A 21,813-nucleotide genomic window follows, 5' to 3' on the forward strand; every position below is an offset into this window, starting at 1 on the left:
TGAATGGCTTACAAATGCAGTCTGGGAGCTTGGGCTGAAGAACTCAGTATGCCAAAATGCTGGTAATGGGTCTTTCTTGCCAACATAAATTCAACTGTCCTTTGCAATTCAAGGTTAATGGGTGTTGATCTACTTGAGCTTAATTGAATTAATGGAATAGAAACATTACAAATTCCATTAATTTTGTTCTAAATTTAGATCTAAATTTCCCTCCCCTCATCACAAGTTTAAAATGAATACTCTCCATATATTGAGAAGCAAAAAGAAAAAAAAAATTCCCTGTGTTTTTATTAACCTACAAGGGATTTCAAGAAATAAGAGCATGGTAAAAGCTCCTTACATCATTTTTCTTACATTTTAATGTGTGTTATTCAGTAATACACATTATGTATTAGTACATCATCTTTTAAGGGTGTCATTCTCTCTCTTCCTCATTTCAGGATGTGTTAAGGTAATCCTTGAGTTGTTTTTCCCAGTTCATGTGTTTTATGAAGTCCATAATTTAGCAAAATGCATCACACTTATTAGTAGCTCATAACACTGATGAGGTCGTGGAGTCAATGGTAGTCAGTCCATTAGCAAACCGAGAGTACATCACAGATTCATCAGAGATGGAGGCAGAAAAAAAAATGTCCATTGTCATTCCAGAATTCTTTCTGTAACATCACTTGTTTACTTAGTCCAATCTCATTGGAGGAGATAAATGTCTGGAAAATTCCTCCCTCTGTTTCCACTGAAGTCCAGGAACAGATAATGGGGCTAGTTCAGCACACCAGTTCTGAGTCTGTAAACCAGACACAGAAATAAAGTCACCTAAACAGGTTGCGTTCCATTGGAGTATCTTTTAATCCAGTGGTAGCTGATCTCTTCAGGACTGAGTTCTCAGGGCTGGGTAATGAGGCTCTTAGTTTCATGCATTGCTTTTCATATCTCTCTTTATTCTCCAGAGGATGTATTTAAGCAAATTCCTTTCATCCATGTGGAATGATAACATAATTTTTCACAGTAGATTCATTTATTTTACTTCTCCAAGAAGCTTCATTTTTCAGGTTTCCATGAAAATATTACAAAAACAACTGTCTAAACCTGAAATCCATAATGAATGCAGACCTTTTTCAGTCTTATTGACAGTAAATATAGTGGCATTTGGGATATCTGATGCCTATCTCTAAGCTCAGTCCTTCCCCAAAACCCATCTTATCATTTTCATCTCATAATCAAATTGCATCACTATTCTGAGTCCAAAAAAAACAAAATTTCTCTATGCACCCTTACCCCTATATAATTTGATGGGGAATTAACTTCTGAACAGATAGTTTTGATTTTTGTTGTGATACATTAAAATAAGTATGTTGAAATATGAAAAAATAACCATTCCAGCATTGTAGAGCCAGATTTCCTTAAGAAAAATCTACCAATTCTTCTAAACTAAAACATTAACAGTGACAATATTAAATATAAAGTATATGATTTCTATGTGAGCAGAGCATGATAAAAACAAAAAAAAAATTTCAAAGTATCAAATTCCCTCATTCAAAAGGGATCTTTCCATTCTTGCACTTACACATTTGTTAGGTTGAGGCAGATCTTATATTCATTTAGGTGCAAGGATGAAGAAATAGAATTAAACCAGTCTTTTCTTGACAAATTGGGGGATTAGACATATATACCACATAAAAATCCATTTGATTTGGGTTCCTCCAACAGTATACTTTTCAATCAGGTCAGCTAATTCAGATCAAGGTTGAACATGAATGATAAGCTTGCTAAAATTGAACTTGCCTATTCCTGAAAAAAAAAATGTTTTGGGAGTCCCTCTTTCATAATATTATAAAATGATCTTAAATATTTGGGTTATTCTCTGCGTGAAAGAGGCATGAGTGGCCTGCAAAAGGTCAAATATAACCGGCTAGTGATGGGAGGTGATCACTTCCTATCCAGACAAATAGGGTTGAGGAGATGTAGGGATGTTAGCCGGCTTGCTTCTGGATAGGCGTCTGTGTCAGGATCGATAGGCAGCATAGTCCCTAGTTGGAGCATAAGGTTGATAATGTTTTTTGGTTGGTCCTGGTCTCCGAGGGGTCATGTTCATGTAGTCACTGTGGAGAATCCTGTTCTTTTTGCTCTTCAACTACAAGGAAAAAAGGAAAGTCAGAAAGTTTCTCAATCTACTTTTCAAAAAATGTGAAACATCAAAAATTTGTGAAAACTGGTTAGGATATTACCTATGAAACAAAGATGGCTACCAATTATCCTTGAGAGTATTACACACAAGGAAATTTTGGAAAGAAAGTGGGGAGCGGGCTGAAATATTTTGTCTCAATAACAAATATTGAAGACTATGTCTAGCTATGTGAATTTTTAGAAGCCACCTCTCTGACGCCTGCCATGAGGGTATTTCCTCACAACAATGTCCACTGATGATTCATTTGTTTTGTACAGTACCTGCTACTCCTCCACTGAAATTCTGTTCTGATACCTCATTCTGATATGTGGGTGACTGGTTTTGAGAGATGTTATTCAAACTCAAGTTCTGGAAAACTGAAAAAGTTATGAATATCTCTATATGCCTCCTGTTCATGAACCAGGATACTCAAGCCAAGAGTGCTTAAAATTTAGTCTCAAAAGTCCTAGATGGTGATAGCATTTTGGTCTATTTAGATATGACAAAGCCTTAAAATATTTTTAAAAATTTTGAATTTAAATACAAAAAGAAATTGCATTTCTGTATATACTACAGAACATAAAAGGAAGGTTTCATATAAAATCATAGATCTACTTGCCCAGTAGGAGATACCCCATCCATCAGTTCACTTTAGTGAGTCTCAGCAGCAGAGATCAACTTCCCTATACTACTTTGCAAAGTGTTTTGTAAATCTCAAAGTTTATAAATTACTACAATTAATTGTATTTTTGCTATTACTTTTAATCTAGACCTGTGAATTAATTGATATGATGAATCATTAAAATTCCCTCTACCAATGTGGTTGGGCATGCTTTGCAGTTTTAATCTTAGCCCAAGGCTACACAGCTAGTTTGTGTCAAAGACTCTCCCTGAACCCAAATTCTGAGGCTAACTGCTATCCCTTACACTATGTTGCTTATCATTATATATTAGGAATAGGAAGTAATAATGGCATCTTTACTTTGTTTACATTGTGGAGGCCTTTTGCATTTATTTGTTTATAATAGGTTTCCAAACAATCCAATATAGTATATTGATATACTAAATATACCAGTAAACAAGCATATGTACATATATATATATATATATACATCTTAAGTGTGCCTTTATACTTTATATACTAGATAAATAGGTAGAGAGATAAATAAAAAGAATACTGATATACTTAGTATAGCAGGTAAAATCCTACTAATAGTGTCTTTATTATGATTAAAACCCATTACGGATTAATGTGTGAAAGGCACTAGACTTTAATACTTCAAAAAATCAATTCATCTAGCCTTTAAGCCTTTGAGAGATCATTTTCAATAGTGTGGAAAAGACTTTATAAGAGATTAAGGAGTGAGTGATTAATGAATAAGGAAAGACTTCAAGTCATGGATTACATGACATTACTCTCTCCTGTTTTTGCTCTTATTATCATCATAATTAATCATTATCATCATCTATCTCCTACCTGCTAAACATAAGTAGCCCCCAAAATTTAGTCCTGGATTCTCTCAACAGAGAGAAGCTTTTGATGATCTTATGTACAAAAAGAAAGAGCATTTCTGTATATACCACAGAACACAGAAAGAAGATTCCTTATGAAATCATGGATCTACTTGCCTAGTAAGAGATACCCCATCTATCAGTTTAGTTTTAGTGAGTCTGAGCTGTAAACAGAGACCAAATTCCCTATGCTGCAAAATGATCTTATCAATATCATCTCTATTCAGATCAAACCTATATCTATTCATCCAACCCTAATCTCTATTACCTTCATTACCAACTGCCTGATAGATAATTCATTGAATGTCCTGTTGACATCTCAAACTCAACATGTACAAACCAGAACTCATTAGTTTTCCCTCTAAATCCATTCCTTCTCCAAATGCCTCTATTTAAAATAATTATTAGTTTTTTTTTTTTTAAATCTATTTTCTCTCCCTCTAACTCCTCTATATCTGCTCAGATTAGGAGTCTAAGGATCATCTCCCTCAATTCTAAAGTCTTCCCTCAGCATCTCTTAGATGTTCTCTTTCCTCTGTTTACACTACTAAATCCCCAAATAGTGCCCAGACTATTTTAATGATTTTCTAATTTGTTGCTCTATTTTTAGCCTTCCACCTTTCCCATCAATCTTCTACTAATAGTTTCTAATGTAAAGATCTGACCATGTTATTCTACTGAAAAACCTTCACTGGCTCTAGGATAAGATACAAACTCTTGAACCTGACTTTTAAAGATCCATAGACTACCTCCAAGCTATCTTTCTGGCTTTATTTAACATTTCTTCCTTCTATGTAAACTATTAGCTATATCCTCTACCCAACATCCCATCTCCCTCCTCTATCCATTTACTCCAAACCCAGAATACACTCTCTTCATCTCAGCATTTTTAAATGCTTATTATCCTCCAAGGTTCAACTCAAGTGTTACTTTTTCTCTGAAGCCTTCTCTCCTCCATACAGACTAGCATTCTCTCCTTTCTCAGACTGATTACCTTTTATTTATTTATCTGTGACTTCTAGTAAAATATAAGTTTCTAATTGCCCATGTTTAACCTCTATTGAATCATTTGCTATGTAGAGAAGAGGGTAGGTGGGGAGGGAGGGAGGGAGGAATATATGGAACACAAAGTTTTGCAAAGGTGAATATTGAAACTATCTTTAAAAGTATTTTTAAAAATAAAAAGCTGCTTTAAAAATAAAAAATTAATAAGCTTCATTTTGTAGGGCTCTATTTTGATTTTATAAAGATAAAATGAATCTGGAATAGTGTATTACACAAAGCAGGCTCTTAATAAATGATTGTTGAATCAATACATGGATGGATGAATGGAGTATAAACTATTCGTTGGAGAAGTTTGACTATAATTCTCTAATTCTTCAGAGATCTATAATTTTATTATTGTGGGTGCCACTTCTACCAGCACAGAATGAAACCCATCTACAATTTAATAGATAGTCTTCAAGAGTTTCTATGGACAAAATAATTCGCTATCCTGTGGTCAACTTGGCAAAAGGCCTTGTTGAATTTAGTTATGCTAGTCCTTGGACAATAGACATAAAACCCATCTCAACTTCCTTACAGTGAACTCAGGAAGCGAGGTTATAGTCTCCTGAGACACTTCTTAGTTCTAGGACAACTTCCCATTTGTCCCTTCTATTTTAGGGCTCCAGGGACAGGCCCATCTGTTCTCTTTGCCGTCAGAACTCATAATCCTCCTGGGACCTACTTTAGAACAAACCTAGGATAAAGGGGAATTTTCCCCTACTTTTCTGTCCCATGAGGTTTCATAAGAGTTTTTATTGTTAGAAACAAGAGGGAAATCAGCATAATTTTTTTTTAAAAAAACAAGAAAGTTGCCAAGTTACAGAAAGACTTAAAAGTGATAGTTATCCCAGGCATCAGTGGAACGTGAAAGGGATTGGGCCTGATCCTTATTTCTAAATTGTATTACCAATTTCTTTTTTTGTTTCAGTCTAAAAATGTGTCCATACTCAACCCTTCTTTATTCTTAGCGGATTAGTGAATAAACTTCACTTAACTTCTCAAACATTAAAAACCCAGAGGGTAAAGTAGGTAAGAGTCAGTGTTACATGATTTGTCCACAAAGACTCAAATAAATAACTTATATGATAGAGGCATATTCTAAAGAGGAAAATCTAGATTAGTTGGTCAGAGCTTAATATCTGTCTACTTCATTTAGAAGATCAGCATGGGTTATAAGCCAAGGGAATAAGAGATCTGAAGGGATTTTTGAGCATGGAATAGACATTTTTAAACCTGGGGTTCATATTTTGATAATTGCATTTCAATGTAATTGGTTTCCAAGGTCAGCTAGTTGGTGTAGTAGATAGAGCATCAGCCCTGAAATCAGGAGTATGTGAGTTCAAATGTGTTCTCAGACACTGAACATTTCCTGGTTGTGTGACCCTGGACAAGTCACTTAACCCCAATTGCCTCAGCAATATATATACATATATATGTATATATATATATATATATACACAAACACACACATATGTATGTATATATAATGATTTTCCTTTGTAATTCAATTATTATTGTATGCATTTTAAAATGTTATTATGAGAAGGAATCCATAGATCTTGTCAGACTGCCAAAGGAATTTATGACATGCAAAAAAAAAAAAAAAAAAAAAAAAAGGCTTAGAACCTCTGGTAGAGGATATTTGACCATGTTTACAGGTTGAAAGGAAGGAGTCAGTAAAGAATAAGGAGCAAGAGAAAGAAGAGATAATTGGGATGGCATAAAGTCCCTAGCAAATGAGAGAGGATGACAAAAAGAACATGGATAGAGATTCTTCTTGGAAAATAAAAGAGATGTATCTGAGAATCATGGTATCACAGAATAATAAAAAGCCTCAGAAGTCAAATCCAATTCATCCCTGAAGCAAGATTGCCATCTAAAACATCCCTTACAAATCAGTCATCAAATCCCACTTGAAGACTTCCAAGGGTGGGAAGCGCATTCAAAGCAGCCCATTCCTCTCTCAGACAACTCTAATTATTCTGAAGATTCTTTCTTATATTGTCTCAGAACCTGCTGTTTTGTGACTGCTATCCATTATTGTTCATTATTCTGTCCTGTAGGGTCAAACCAAGCCATTAAATATGAGTTCCTCTTCAATTCCATCTCAAAATTCTTCTATAACCTTCTTCCCTCCTGTCTGCTTTGTATACCAAGGAGAATGATATGCACTATAGAACAAAATTGATTGCCAGGGAATTGAAACCTAGTAGAAATAAGAAATCGTAAGGGACCACTGAGCTACTTGGAAGTCATGTGAATAGATCTATTGCATGTAATATAGATGCCCTCTGGATCTGTTCCCCAAAACTTCTTGCAGATTATCTACTCACATTTCAGTGTTCAAGTCCTTGTCCACAGAAGGAGGAAGTATAATCATACTGTAGAGTCATTAATTTCCTTAGAACATGCACACAAGCAACCAGATGCAATTAATAGAGTTTATAGTCTTCTGAACCATTCCCCACCCTCAAAAGACAGACAAAAGACACATAAAATATATGCCTATAGGCATAGAGGAAGTTTTGACATTTTTTTATGACTACACATTTCATAGTCTTGCTAATAAAAACCAACCCTTTATTCTCTCTGCCTTTACCTCCTTGTTGGATGGTTACCATCAGTGCAAAGGCAAAAGCATACGTGCAATCAGGATTTTGCATGACATTTCTGCTGGGTATTGTTCTTTCAGCAAACATATTAAGCACCTGCTATCTTTAAAGTATTATGGATATAATTGAGTCATTTCTCTGATCACATATTCCAGTCAACAAAGTTTGCTTTTTCTTGGGTTTATTTACTAGGGAGAAGAATGAACAAATAAATTTCAAAAGAATATACTTTTTCCAAAACAATCAAAAAGGTATCAATAAGAATTCTGCCCAACTTTGACTGGATGGGTTCTAATATCTTGAATCTCCTCTAACAAATTAAAAGATCCCTGGAGAAATTCTACCCACCATAGTTCCAAAACTCTGGAATGGTCATGGAGCCCAAACCCTGTGTAACCCCTAATGAGAATGCCCTTCCTGTCATTCATCCCACATCAAACTCTCTCTTAAATTTTTGCTAAAGTGACTCTCTCTACTTCCAGGAAAATAATGGTCTACCTCTACCTTTTTATGACATAAAATAGGAAAGGATCTCAAAAGCTATATAATGAAAAGCTACTCAATTTGCAGAGAAAGACCTGAGGTCCTAGACGGTTCAGTAGTAGCAAAATAAATCTCGAAACCAAATTTCAACCATGTCAGCAAACTCCAAATTCAGTTCTTGTTTCTTTGCTTTTCTTCCACCAAATTATTAGGTAACTAGTTGGTGCAATTTATATAGTGCTAGACCTGAAATCTGGAAGATCTGAAACCAAATCCTACTTTACATACTCTCTGTGTGACCTGGGGAAAGTATTTAACTTTCTGTGCTTCAGTTTATTCATCTGTAAATGGGGATAATAATAACATCTACTTCCTAGCGTTAATATGAGGATCAAATGAGATAATATATTAAAAGTACTTCGCAAACTTTAAAACATTATATAAATGCTGTTATTTTTATCTAAAAGTGGGGAGCCCAGCATAAACGTCATCTACATTTTCTTTATGTTATTTAATATTGGGAGCAGATCGATAATGCATTTCTTTTCACAGGGGAATGAATTTGCACAGCTGAGTGATTGGAGGGGAGATCAAGGATAACAGATGTAGGGCTATGAGCCTGGAGGAGTACTGTGCTATATTCACTCAAATGTCAACTACCGGTCAAGAACTAAGAATGAATCTGCAGCTGTTCCCAAGAGCTCCCTGAGCCTATAACTGCTGACAGGTTGACATTAGGAGTACACTATACTACTAAACTGCAACTTTAGCTAGACCCTTCTCCTTCAGACCAGGTCACTAGCAGTCATACAGTAAGTTAACCCTCAAGAAGGTACAGTAAGAAGTACGTGACATACTTTTTGGACATGGTCAATAAAGGAATTTTTTGTGCTTGACTAAGCTATTTCTTTTTTGAGAGGATTTTTTTTTATTTTTTATTTTTTTAATGGAAGAAAGTGATGGGAGACAGAGAAAGAAAGAAAAACTTTTACTTATTAAAAATTATTTATTTATTCCTTTTTTTAAAAAGGTCATGATGCAGCTTTGGTTGTGGCTATGCACTTCCATGCTCAGCACAAAGTATCTTTTTCAAAGCAACCACAAGAAAAGATCTCAATAAGAAATCTGAGTCTGGAGTTTGAGGAACACCATTTGAATCTCATTCAGAATTGGAGGAGTACTCCATCAATTAGTTCAATTTGTAGTTGAACAAGGATGGCCCTTAACAGTCTCCCCTGAAAAGTACATGTGCAGTCTTTGCTTGAAGTTATCCAATGAAGTAAGGAATACCATATCTCTCCTGAAAGACCCTTCCACTTTGGGGTAGCTCTAATTTTTAGGAAGGTTGGTTTTTGTTTTTGATAATCAGCTCAAATGTGGCATTGTACTTTGAGAAATGGCAAGCTTTCTATTTCACCTTAATTATTTGTGGGCACCAGGGTTTAGGAATCAAGTGCAAATAAAAAATTGTCACTAGATGAATGAATCGCCACCAAGGATTTTGGCAGCCCTTTCTCTAAGCCATGTGTCTGAATTTCCCAATCTTTGAGAATGGTGTTAACACTTCATTTTACTGAGGATCTTCCTCAGACTGAGCTAGACTCCTTCGATGCTCTTATTGTGAGAATTACAGAACTAAATCCTCCAAGTATTCTATAATTGAAAGTGAAATACTCTTTAAGTAAGGGCTTTTGTAAACTTTGGGGTGATACCTATATAACTCATTTCTATTGTATTAATCTCTTTGAACCTTTCATTGAATTCAACAATCATTTATTAAATACTTATTATATGCTGAGAAGCAGTGTGGAATTATAACTATTGAGTCAACCAGGAAAATCTAAGTTCAAATCCCACCTTGGATACAAATGATCCTGGACAAATCACTTAACTTTTCAGTGTTTTAAGTAACACTTTAAGACTAAAAGTTGAAGAGGAAATTATGGTGTGTATTGGCCCAAGGGTTCCTGCCCTGGAAGTTCCCTAGATCCATAGTCTAATCCCTATCCCCTCCGGTCTACTAAATATATGTAGATTGTTGGATATATACAAAAACAAAGGATGAAATAGTCCCTGCCCTTGAATAGCTTATCTTTTATTGGATCCTTTAGCAAATTACTATACCATTCTATTAACTGGTGTGTTGATTCTGCAAGTTACTATCATATTGTAAGTATGCATATTTATAACAACTTGCTCAATAGTCCCAAAGAATTCACATAATCTCTGAGTGTACCTGATAATGAGGAAGTAGGTTCAATTTTGGATCAATCAAAAATCCTGGAAACTTTTCTCTAAATATCATCTTTTTTGGGGTTGTACCACAGGTCCACACTAGCATTTCAACAATTACCATTCTGTGATTTGGGGAGAGTAGTGGGAGGGAGACCCATAACAGAAGCCCTAATCTGAAAGACCATTATTGAAGTGGTTCCCACTTGCTATTAGCTTGTCTATACCAAGTTCTAGATTGGTCTGCATCCAGCTCAAAGAGACAAAGCTAAAGAAAGAGGAGAGGGTGAGGTGGGGAGTAGAAAGTAAAACACTGCCTGAAAGTTTGCTAAGGCTAGTAAAATCTGATCCGTTGCTGAGGGGGGTCTGCAGCCACCACAGCAGTTTCATAATGATAGCTCAAAGCTTGGCCTCTAACAATTAAACCTCATCAGAGGTAGAAAAAAATCTATGACTCAGATAAAAATCTCGGTTCATTGCTGATTTGAAGGTAAAGCAGCACTCTGCACCACAATTCACATGGTTCCTAGCCCAGAAACGGAATACTCCTTGGATGGCTGTAGGAAGGACATTCTCAGGATGCTCTGTATCTCTCCTTAATCCCTGATCATCTATCTCAGTATCTAGAGGCACAGAGAAGTCTCATCAAGACTTCTCATCAAGGTATCTCAAGTCTACTTGAAGAATGAGAAGCATTCAGAGATTATGAGAGTCACCTACAGAGGCAGCTGTCCAATTGGAATTATAGTAAGGATGGGGGGAGGAGGGGAGGGAGGAAACAGCAGTATCATTGGGCTATATCACTGACATTACTGAAGACAAGTACTTAATTTCTTACCCAGCAGTTAAAAAAAGCCACTGTAATTAACATGCTATAGGAAGCAAGGACACATAAAGCCGCAACAACTGCCCAAAAGGGCTTTGGAGACTCAGGAGTTCCAGGAGTTGGACAGACCTCCTTCTCTGAAATAGAAAAAAGAACAGAATGGGTCAGAATCGGCGAGGAAGTGGCAGCTGAATTCATTCTCTGCTTTCACAACATCATAGCAGGAAGGATGGAGAGAAATAGCACACCCTAAAGCTCCCAGACATCTGCTGCAGAGTGAATGTCTTTTTCTGTATCAGCTATTAGTCATTACTGGAACTCAGGATGAAAATGTAAGAGAAATGGTTTTGTGATCTCAGACCAAAGCTCTCCACAAGTTATATTGTCTCAGAGCCTCCATATATCTCATTGTAATTTGGAATCCTTCTTCTCTGTAAGCTCCATCCTATATTTTCAGGATTTTCATGTCAGGCACTATGTAATGGAAAGTGCTAACACTACCATGAGTAATCTAAGTGATGTTCCAGAACTTCAGTTTCCTTAACTGAAAAATTTGGGGAATGGTAAATGTCCCTTCCAACCTAAACATTTTTTGATTCTGTGAAAAGAATTGCAGGCAGTCTGAAGGAAGGAATGTAATTTTGGAAGAAAATAGAGTCACAGAATTGTAGGGTTAGAAAAGGTCTCAGAGATCATTTAGAGTAAATCAACCTTTCCCTAAAGCATGATTGCCTACTACACTATCCCGACAGTCACTGATTATCCAGATTTCACTCAAAGACCAGTGACAAGGAACTCATTTTGAGCTAAGCCTTAAGAGGATACTTTGCCTAAAGATGCTATTTTGAAATGTTGTTGCTGAGTTATTCAGTTATGTCTTAGTCTTTGTGACCCTGTGGATCATGCTATCCAAGGGGATTTTTGGTAAAGACACTGCAATATTTTGTCATTTCTCACTCCAATTCTGCAATATCTCCAAGGAGCAAGAGTTCAATTCCCCTGCTCTATCACTTATTTGTTATATAACCTTGAACAAGTCATTTTACCTCTAATTAAATCTTAGTTCCTCTCTTAAAATTGATTGAACTATACTTAAAAGGCTCAAAATGTTGAATTTAGAAATAAGGTAAGGTGAATCCAATGGATCTCATCCAGGTGAAATGAATTTTTAAAATTTTAAGTTTCTATTTGCCCTTTCTTTTCATCTTTTAGTTTTGATTTTGTATTATATTGTATCACTAGTTTAGAGGCAAATATTAAGAGCTTCTATTTTAGAGGTGGAGGCATGCTATCTATAATGGTGCCCATGCTCATATTATTTTGCCATCAAGTTATTAATACATTACAATCAAATTCCAGAATAACATCATAAAACTACCACTGAAATGCAATTTGATCAACTGGCCAAAATGTTGTTTCCTATGACACTAACTGCCCCATTCAGTGTTGTATCATTTAACCCAATGCTTTCTCAGAACCAATTAATGGTGTTTGGGGCATAAGTTCACATGTAATATACCAAACAATTATTTTTTACCTTGGGCTCAATTTAATCATAACATTCTTTATGTATAAGTAGGCAGTAATAAGAAAATATTGTCTAAAACTGCAATAGGACTCAACAAACGAAATACTCTTTTGCTATTTGATTGTATTTTCTATTTGTTTTTGATCACCAAAATGACTCTACCAGATAAAGCTAATAAAGCCCTCTTGTGTAACTTATTATCTGTTTCTAGCAATATCTCATCGTTAACTGAGAAAAGAAAGCAAGCTAAAATCAAAATAATGCCCACAGGTAAAATACTGAGAAATAACAAAAAATGTTATTGATTTTTCTTAATTCTAATTTTGAAAATAAGGAGTCTACATCTTTAAAATGCAAATGATCATAGCATTAAAAGCTTCATAATCCTAATTCCATACAACATTGAGAAGTAGAAAATACAAGTATTATTATTATCCCCATTTTACAAATGGGGAAATTGAGGCTCACTAGAATTAAATAATTTGCCCAATGATCATATAGTTAACAAATTCAGAACTAGGGTTTTAATCTGTCTCCTGATTCTAAATTTAGTGTTCTTTCAGAATCTAAAGTCTCAGAACTATGATTTGTTTCATTCCTATCAAGAAACCAACTCTAGCAATCATCCAATTCTCTGGCTTCATCATACAGATGAAGAAACTGAGATGCAAAGAGCTTAAGTGTCTTATCCAATATCACATGGCTAGTTATCAGTCAAGCCAACAGTGGAATTTTAATGCATTGCTCTTTCCATCTCACCATACCACTCTTTTGAATAGACATACCAGTTGGGTTCTGTACATTTAAAATGTCATTGAAATTTATAACAGAGAGGCCTTAGAGACCATCTAGTCTAATCCCTTTATCTAATAACCAGAGAAACCAAAGCCCAGAATGGCTGTCCCATTATTTGCACAAGTCACACAACTAGCTATTAGCAGCTAAAAGAGAAATCTCCTGACTCATAGATTGGAGTTTTTCCCCCACTTCTCAGCAGAAGGTATTGTTGCAAAGGAAGAGACTGGCACAGGGATGTTAAGAACCCGAGTCAATGAAGTAAGCACAAATAGAGCTCATTCTTCTTTTCAGCCAGTGTCTCTCAAAAAGAGGTCAATGTCCCTCCTTTGAGAATACTTAAGCAGACATAAGAATACTGTGTAACTCTTTTAGAATTATTTTATACCTTTCACGTAGATGATGGTTCCATTGATCTTTTCATTGGAGAGATATGGAGGAGGATACATGAATTCGATTTTACAGAAGTAAATATCCGTTTGGTTGACACTCATATTCCAGAGTTGGAACTTCACTGTTTTGTTATCAAAATCCACATTGCAGCTGAAGTCCTCAGTTGAGGAAAGCAAGGGCTTATGGGTTCCATTTACATACACAAAACAGACTTCAAGGGCACTGTTTGTTCCCTTTTGGAGCGAAGCTCGAAATTCACTTGGAATTTTATCATAGGTGTAGTTACAGGCAAGGGTTACCGCTTCATGATTATCAGCTATAAGCCAGGGTGGCTGTTTGACCAAAATCTTGTCTAGGAAGGAAAGATAGCATTTATTTAGAACAGGACAGGTAAACAGGATGGGCTTCTGAAATGAAATTTATTCCCCACAAAATAAATAAATCTTTAATAAAGGTAAGCCTTTTTTTTTTTGGTTGGAGTAAATCTAGAATGTTTGATCATTGGTCGGGATGGGGTCATCATGGTTTAAGGAAAACAAGCAAATACATTTCCACTTTTGACTTAAATATGGGGCATTGCTTCCAGTCTAACTGGATCTGACTTGTGTTATGTTCTGTTTGATCAAAAAGGTCCTGAGTGCTAACATTTTGAATCTGGTTGAGATTCCTGTTATATTGATGTGAAGCTGAAAACTGCTAAAGGGGTGGGGCTGATTGTTTTGATCTGACTTTTAAAGTATAGAGTGTAGAGTACTTTAAAGTGTGGAGCAATAGAATTATTCTTCAACAGGAAACTTGACAGATGTACATGAGGAAATTAAAATATGTTTTAAGACATTTGGTATTTTATTCATTAGCCTTCCTTAAATAAAGATAGAAGAATTTTTAAAAAGCCAAAAGTAAATTGTTTGCTTTAATTTTTTTTTTTTTTTTTGCATTGTCACTGCTGCTGAAACTAACTCTCTGAAAGAGGTACCAAATTTGTCACCTCATTTGTTCTTTTTCTTTTTCATCTGGACTTGTGATATTATCTAGGTAGTATGTCAAATAGATGGAGTGTTGGATATGGAGGCAGAAAAACTTGAGTTCAAATCTTTGCTGAAACACTTACTACCTATATAACTTAGAGGAAGGCACTTAACTCCCTGAACCTCAGCTTCCTAATCTATAAAATGGGGATGATAATAGCATCTAGCCAATAGGATTGATGAGAATTGGTAAAGTACTCTTCAATTGTTAAAGTGATACATAAGTGCTTATTATTATTATCATTCCTTGATATATAAAAATGCTGGTGAAAAAACATCCTCTACCAAGGCAAGTCAACACTATCTGCTCTTCAACTTATGGTATTAGAGTTGCCAGGAAATTGAGAGATCAAATAACTTGTCCTGGATCACCTAGTTAGACCTTAAATTCAGAACTTTCTAATTCTGAGAGCAAAAGCAATAAAACCAAAAATGTTCTGTTCTGTGGTGGAGTTTCCTTTCCCTAAAGAGATGCAGTCACTAACCCCAATAGATTTTCCTTTTTTTTCTTTTTTCTGCTTCCTTGTCTTTTTCTTCTTGAGATGCATAAAGATTCTCTAAGTGTGCATGCAAGCTGTGCTAGCTTTACTGATAACAGTGCTTTAGGAAACAAAAATAAATAATGCACTTCATTGTAAAACATTGCACATATACTATATAACCTTCTAGATTTCCATGTTTAGCAAAATACTGGCTGGCATTAGGGTTAAGGCTAGAAGGGGAAAGGTTCAGAGTATGTTAATGTTGATGAGTAGGAAGGTCTAAAGCTGTTTATCAAATATTCTCTCCTCTTGTTATGTTGTCACATCCTTAGCAGAGGTGGATGGAATTAGTCAATAACTTTCATTAAGTCCTTGTGGGCTAAGCCTTAGACTAATTTCTAACAAAAACCACCATTTCCAGCACCTGTAGCTTTGTTTTTCTGAGATTAAATAGTAGAACTATTTTTAAAGGGGGGAGGGAGATGATTAGGTGGCAAAGTGGATAGAACACCAGTCTAAGAGTCAAGAAGACTCTTTCTGGGTTCAAATCTGGCTTTAGATATTTTTAATCTCTGTGATCCTGGACAAATTACTTAATTCTGCCTCCATTTTGTCATCAGTAAAATAAGCTGGAGAAGGAAATGGCAAACCATTACAATATCTTTGCCAAGAAAACCCTAAATAAGGTCATGAAGAATTGTACATGACTGAAAAAATGACTAAACAACAATATAGAAAATATTTAATAAATGCTTTTTTAAAAAAACATATAATTTCTTCCTAATATGCCACTTCACTACTGAAACAAAGGATCTAAAAAAAGGAACTAAGAAATCATCTTATCCATGTTCTTGCCTTTCAACTGAGCAAAATAGAGAATTATTGGCCCTATTTTTTTTAAATAAGTTTTTATTGATACTATTTTCTTTGGTTGGTTAGGTTTTTTTTATTGACACTTTTTATCGATTGCTTACATTACCATGGTTATCCCAAAAGAGCCATTTCACATGACAAATAATATTTTTTCAAGAAAGGAAGATAATCAGCACAAATAATCAATGTATTGAAAAAGTCCAAAAACATGTGCAATGTGTGGCACCAGTGGACCTCCCACTTCCACAAAAGGATGGGTTTGAAATATCTTCTCACATACTGCTTCATTCCTGCTTGATCTTTATAATTTTGTTACATTTGCTTTTTATTTTTTGGTAATTGTTCTTTCCATTTACATTGTTATAGTCAATATGTGTGTGTGTGTGTGTGTGTGTGTGTGTGTGTGTGTGTGTTTGTATACACACATATACATGTTGTATTCTTGGCTCTGCTTACCACACTCTACATGATTTCATATAAATCTTTCCATGCTTCTTTATATTCATCCCACACATCATTTCTTACAGCACAGTAATATTCCATTACATTCATATACCACAATTCATTGAGCCATTCCCCCATTTATGAGCATCAATTTTATTTCCAATATTTAGCTATCACCAAAAAATGCTGCTATAAATATTTTGAAGTATATGAGGACTTTCTGCTAGCCAAATACTTTTTGAGGTATAATCCCAATAATGGAGTCTCTGGTTCAAATTCTTAACAGGGATCTTGATGAGGAGATTCCTTAGTCTTTTCAGGGGTTTCATCACCATCAGCATCATGGAAACTTTTTAGATCATCCTTACAAAGCCAAGGTCTGGGAAAACCAGATCTTCATATTTTTGAAGCTATATTTATATTGCATTAACATAACCATTTAGTCCATTGATTTAAAAATAGCTAAATAAATTGTAATGAAATATCACTGTCATAACAATTTATACATGTAAAGAAAACAAGGAGAAATGGGAATAACTTTTTGAACTGATGCAAAGTAATGTAAGAAAAACCAGGAAAATTATGAACAAAATAACTCCAACTAGGTAAATAGAAAGAACAACAAACTGAATCTGAGCCTTGTATAATTATAACAGAGCTGTTAAGTGACATAATGGCTAGAGTGCTGGACTTGGAGTCATGAATTCAAGAATTCAAATTCTGTTTCATATATTTATTAGCTGCATAACACTACAACGGACTCAATTTTTTTGTTATTAAAATGATGATAATAATAACATCTACTTCAAGTTTGTTGTGAGGAGCAAATGACATAATATAAATAAAATGCTTTGCAAACATTAAAGAATTATATAAGTACCAATTAATATCAATGTCATTATTATTATTATTATTATTGATGGTCAATCTGGCCCAAAAAAGAATTATGAGTATATCTCCCTCCATTCTTTGCAAAACTTGGGGGCAAGGAGTGAAATGTTGCATATAAGATTTACTGAATGTGTTGATTAGTTTCATTGGAATGCTTTTTCCCCTATTTTTTAAAGTTTCTTGTTTCAGGGCATGAATATCTTGGTGGACAAAAGGGGAGGAACATATTAAGAAATAGAGGTTATATAAAAATAAAAAGTATCAATAAAAATTAAGTTTTAAAAATTGAAATAGCAAATCAGTAAAACTCCTGAGTAAATTGGTATACTATCAAAGATCTGGTTCTCTAATGTCTTAATTTACTCCTTAACCTACTAAGTTATTGTTGTTGTTTGTTTATTTGTTATATTAATTGATTAGTTATCATCATGTAAAAGAATTCTAAAAATTAGAAGAACTAAGATAATATGGCTTGGGTTTTTAGAGGATCTCTTCTAAACACTCTGAAAGTAAGATCAAAAGGACTGTTTTAATGGTCTATAAATATACAGAAACATTTTGATCAAGTTAAGCTGATGGATTGGCTCAAAAGGTGTTATAATTAATTGGAACTAACTCTCCTAAAGGAGAGCCACAGTCATCTTGGGAAGCCAATACAGAAGAGGCTTAATTATTATAGATGAGTCTTACAAAGCAATCCATAATTCTATAGGATCTGATAAAGAACACTTGCTTGTCACAGGTTTTTATAAACATCAAAAAGCTTTGTGGGTTTGACTTGAATTTCGGGGGGAAAAAAGGAAGCCTGTTTTGTTTTGTCGTAACAGACTTTTCCTAACTACTTGCATAAAAAGGGAGAGGTTGAAAAAGATGACTTTTTCCTTCCTACCTTTTTACCATTGAAAAACCAGGCAAAATCCAGACTTTTCTAAAAGCTATCTTAAATTCTGAAGATAAGCATTTGGGATCTATGTTGCTTGTGTTTCTTTGGAGGTGATGAGGTGGTACTTAGCTGGGATGGATGGAAGCAGCTAAAATTTCAATGTGTACTCATATTTTTTGGTATAAATTCTGAACTTCTAAGCTTCAAACTCAAGTTTTTATAGTCTGGATTTTTCCTTACTTCTTCACATGTCCTCCTACTTCTTCCAAAAATCTCTGGGTAACATAACACAAAAATAATAAGAGTGTTCCCAACTACAAGCCTCTGTTTATACTACTCCTCCACAGGAAATACAGTCCTCTTTCATTTCTGTCAATCCAAATTTAATCCATTCATTCATCCAACAGGTATTTATCAAGCACAGTATGCATAAGGCACATTGCTAGATTCTAGGAATACAAAAACAAAAATGAGAGTCCTTGCACTCAAAGTACTTACATTCTATCAGGGGAAAACACCTTGTATGAAATTAAGTAAATATAAAATAAATTAAAAGTATTTTTATAGGAAAGAGAGCACTAACCATTTGGGGGATAAGAAATACTTTGTTAAGGAAGAGATACTCAAGCCGAGACTTGAAGAAAATTAGAGATTCTCAGAGATGGAGGTGGAGAGTACATTCCAAGTATAAGAAATAGCCAGTGCTGAAATATGAAGATGAGAGGTGTCATGTGGTATATACAGCAAATAAGACAGTTTGGCTGAAGCAAAGAATGCCATCCTCTAGTAGTCCTGATCTATGTCTAACCACTGGGCCAAGATGGCTTTGGAGAAGAAAACAAAACTGGTGACTTAGCACAGCCTTCCCTTACTGCCCAATTCATTTGCAAGTCACGACTTCATTTTTCTTATGTCATGGTCCTCTTTACTGTTTATATGTGAATCTTAGATTATGTGAAGTTCCAGATATTTGTAATGCTTCAAATAAAACAGAATTTTTGGCTTTCTAATTCAATCAATTTCTCTCTATTTCCCCCTTAATCCTGGAAATGGAAAGCATCATGTCTCAGACTAATATGCTAGTGTCAGACCCATCCTTCTCCTCTTTAATGTCTTCTCTGTCTGATTCATTCTTTCCCAGAAGGGAAGACAGAAGCAATTAAGTCTTTGTCTCTATCATACTAAATCAACTTATTACAAAGTGGAAAATTCAGTCAACCAACCAACTTTTAAAATCTAGTTGATGTCAAACGACTGGCCTTTAAATGGCATCTGAGGCATGCAGAGAGGAAGAGGCAACTTCAGATCTCTTTTCCTTCAAACTTCTGTTTGACTGCAAAAGGAAGAAAGATGAAAAGCCATTTATAGCTTCTTGCCAGCTAGCTAATGGGAGCTTGGATATGTGCCACAAATAATCAGCAAATCCATAGTCCATCTACAAGAAAACTGAGGACTGTCTATTCTCCCATGAAGAAATTGCTTACGTGAGAACATGATAATTCATTACTAATAGACTCATTTCTGTGCCTTCTAACAAGTCCAACCACACTCATAAGGAAAATAAGACATCTCTTATGTGGTACAATTGAGGGGGATCAATGAAAGGGCTCCTACTCCTACCTAAAAAGTTAGCCCCCTCTCAAACTCAGTTGGTGCTTGAAATTCTTTTAAAGGGGGGCTGCCTTTATCTCTAGAGGACAAAGGTTTAAACTACAGATGCTGCTTAGAAAGGTAATACATTGACTTAAATTGGTAAAATGATGACATTGTATCTCTGTTCATCATAGGGTCACAATTCTCATAGATCATTTGGTTCAAAACTTCTTAAACTATGGGTTGCAACCCCCTATGGAGTCTCATAACTGAATGTGGGGATTGTGAAATAATAATTTATTATCAGTAAATGTTTAATTTGTATACCTATTTTATATATTTATATACTCAGGGTCACATAAAAATTTCTTGGACAAAAAGGGATCATGAGTAGAAAAGGTTTAAGAAGTCTTGATCTAGTCCAATCCCTTCATTTTACAAATGAACAATCTGAGGCTTAGAGAATTTAAGTAAGTTTCTCAAAGCTATCAAGTAGAGGAATCAGAATTTGAACTCAAGTCCATTGCACTGATGTTCAGTATACTTCTCTTTGTACCATGCTTACAACAAATAGTTTTACAACTTACAAACCACTTTCACATATATAATTGCATTTCATTCTCATTACAATCTGTGAGGTAGGCAGAAAAAAATGTTATTATCTTTGCTTTATAGGCAAGAAAACTGAAGTAATGACTGGACATGCCTAAGATCACAGGACTAGTTAGTAGCAAGTAGACGTAGTAATGAAATCCAAAGTGCAGGATCTTTCTAAATCCAAGCGTTCTGACTCCTAGTGCTAGCTCTTTCTAAGATATAGCTACTTCAAGGTCACACTTATTGTAATTAACAACTAATTCCTTCCCAAAGATTTTATGGGTAGTAGGAAAGAAGTATCTGAAAGTACAAAGAATGAAAGCATCCTCCAGAGAAACAAAAGAGAAAAGAGAGTCTAATGTTGGGGGTTGGGTTTTAATTCATTATTTTACCAAGCATCAGCTCTGCCTAGACTCAAAGAAGAGACTTTAGAGCTAGCTCATCTAGCCTACTCCCTGCTTTTACAAATAAGGAAATTGAGGGATAAGGCAACACCGTGTCTGGTTCAAGAATACACATTTGATTAGTACAAGAGATAACAACTTTCTCCATTTTATTCTTTTACAATCTAGAGGAAATTATTTTAAATCACATGTGAACAAGAAAACTATTTCTAAATACAACTGTCTACAATGTGGTTTTGTATATTCAATGAGGTGAGCTCAGCTAGCAGTCTTATTAGAAAAATCTGAGTTCTTTAAATTACAGATTTTTCTTTAACCCAGTAGTTCAAAACTTGGCTCTACTACAGAATAAGGGCAAATGAATAGAAGATAAGCTGCAATTACAAACCTAGAAGATTGAAAGGATGGTGATATCTCCAATGGAATGGGTTTTGGGGATAAGACGATGATTTCTTTTTCAGGTATGTGGAGTATGAGATACTTCCCAGACATTAGTAGAAAAGCCAGGATTTGAACTTACCCTCATAATGTGTCTAATATTCTACTTATTGTAACTTAGTGTCCCCTTAACAATTCTATTGTAAAAGATAAATATTTGTTACTTTAAATAAAATCTTCTACCAACATTATAATAAAGTGTTAAGGGAGGAGAGACAAGTATAACTCAATCCAAGGGCAAGATCCTAGGAAAACAGAAATGAGCATTTTGTCTTTGGCCCTGGCTCCCCTCCCCATTTCAGATTTTCCACTATCCTCAATCCCCAGCTACCTATGCTATACCCCATCACCCATTACTCTCAGCTAGTTTTATAATCTCTCCTAAAACATGAATTGGTAAAAAAAAAAAAAAAAAAAAAAAAAGCCTGTATGTTATCTTCCCAAGAATATTTACATATGAATAAGGAGTTGTTGAAAGCTCAAAAGCCTTCCAGGCTTGAACTACATTGAATTTAGTTGAATTCATACCTATTTATGATATTCAAGTACATATTTTATTGATAATAAATAAATAATGATGATTATAAA

The 21,813-nt window shown here is 34.9% G+C and overlaps 1 protein-coding gene across 1 annotated transcript in view; it reads right to left on the reverse strand.

Moving 5' to 3' along the window:
• Positions 1 to 250: 250 nt before the first annotated feature.
• The window catches only part of CD28 (CD28 molecule), a 36,422-nt gene continuing 14,859 nt past the window's right edge, over positions 251 to 21,813 (reverse strand). The window contains exons 2-4 of the mRNA XM_023500687.2: positions 13,588 to 13,944; positions 10,889 to 11,013; positions 251 to 2,131 (exon numbers count right to left, since the gene is read on the reverse strand). Of these exons, the coding sequence (XP_023356455.1) occupies positions 2,003 to 2,131; positions 10,889 to 11,013; positions 13,588 to 13,944 (611 nt within the window). The 3' untranslated portion in view covers positions 251 to 2,002. The remainder of the gene's footprint in view (positions 2,132 to 10,888; positions 11,014 to 13,587; positions 13,945 to 21,813) is intronic.

This window comes from Sarcophilus harrisii, chromosome 3 (assembly GCF_902635505.1).
Source record: "Sarcophilus harrisii chromosome 3, mSarHar1.11, whole genome shotgun sequence".
NCBI lineage: Eukaryota > Metazoa > Chordata > Mammalia > Dasyuromorphia > Dasyuridae > Sarcophilus > Sarcophilus harrisii.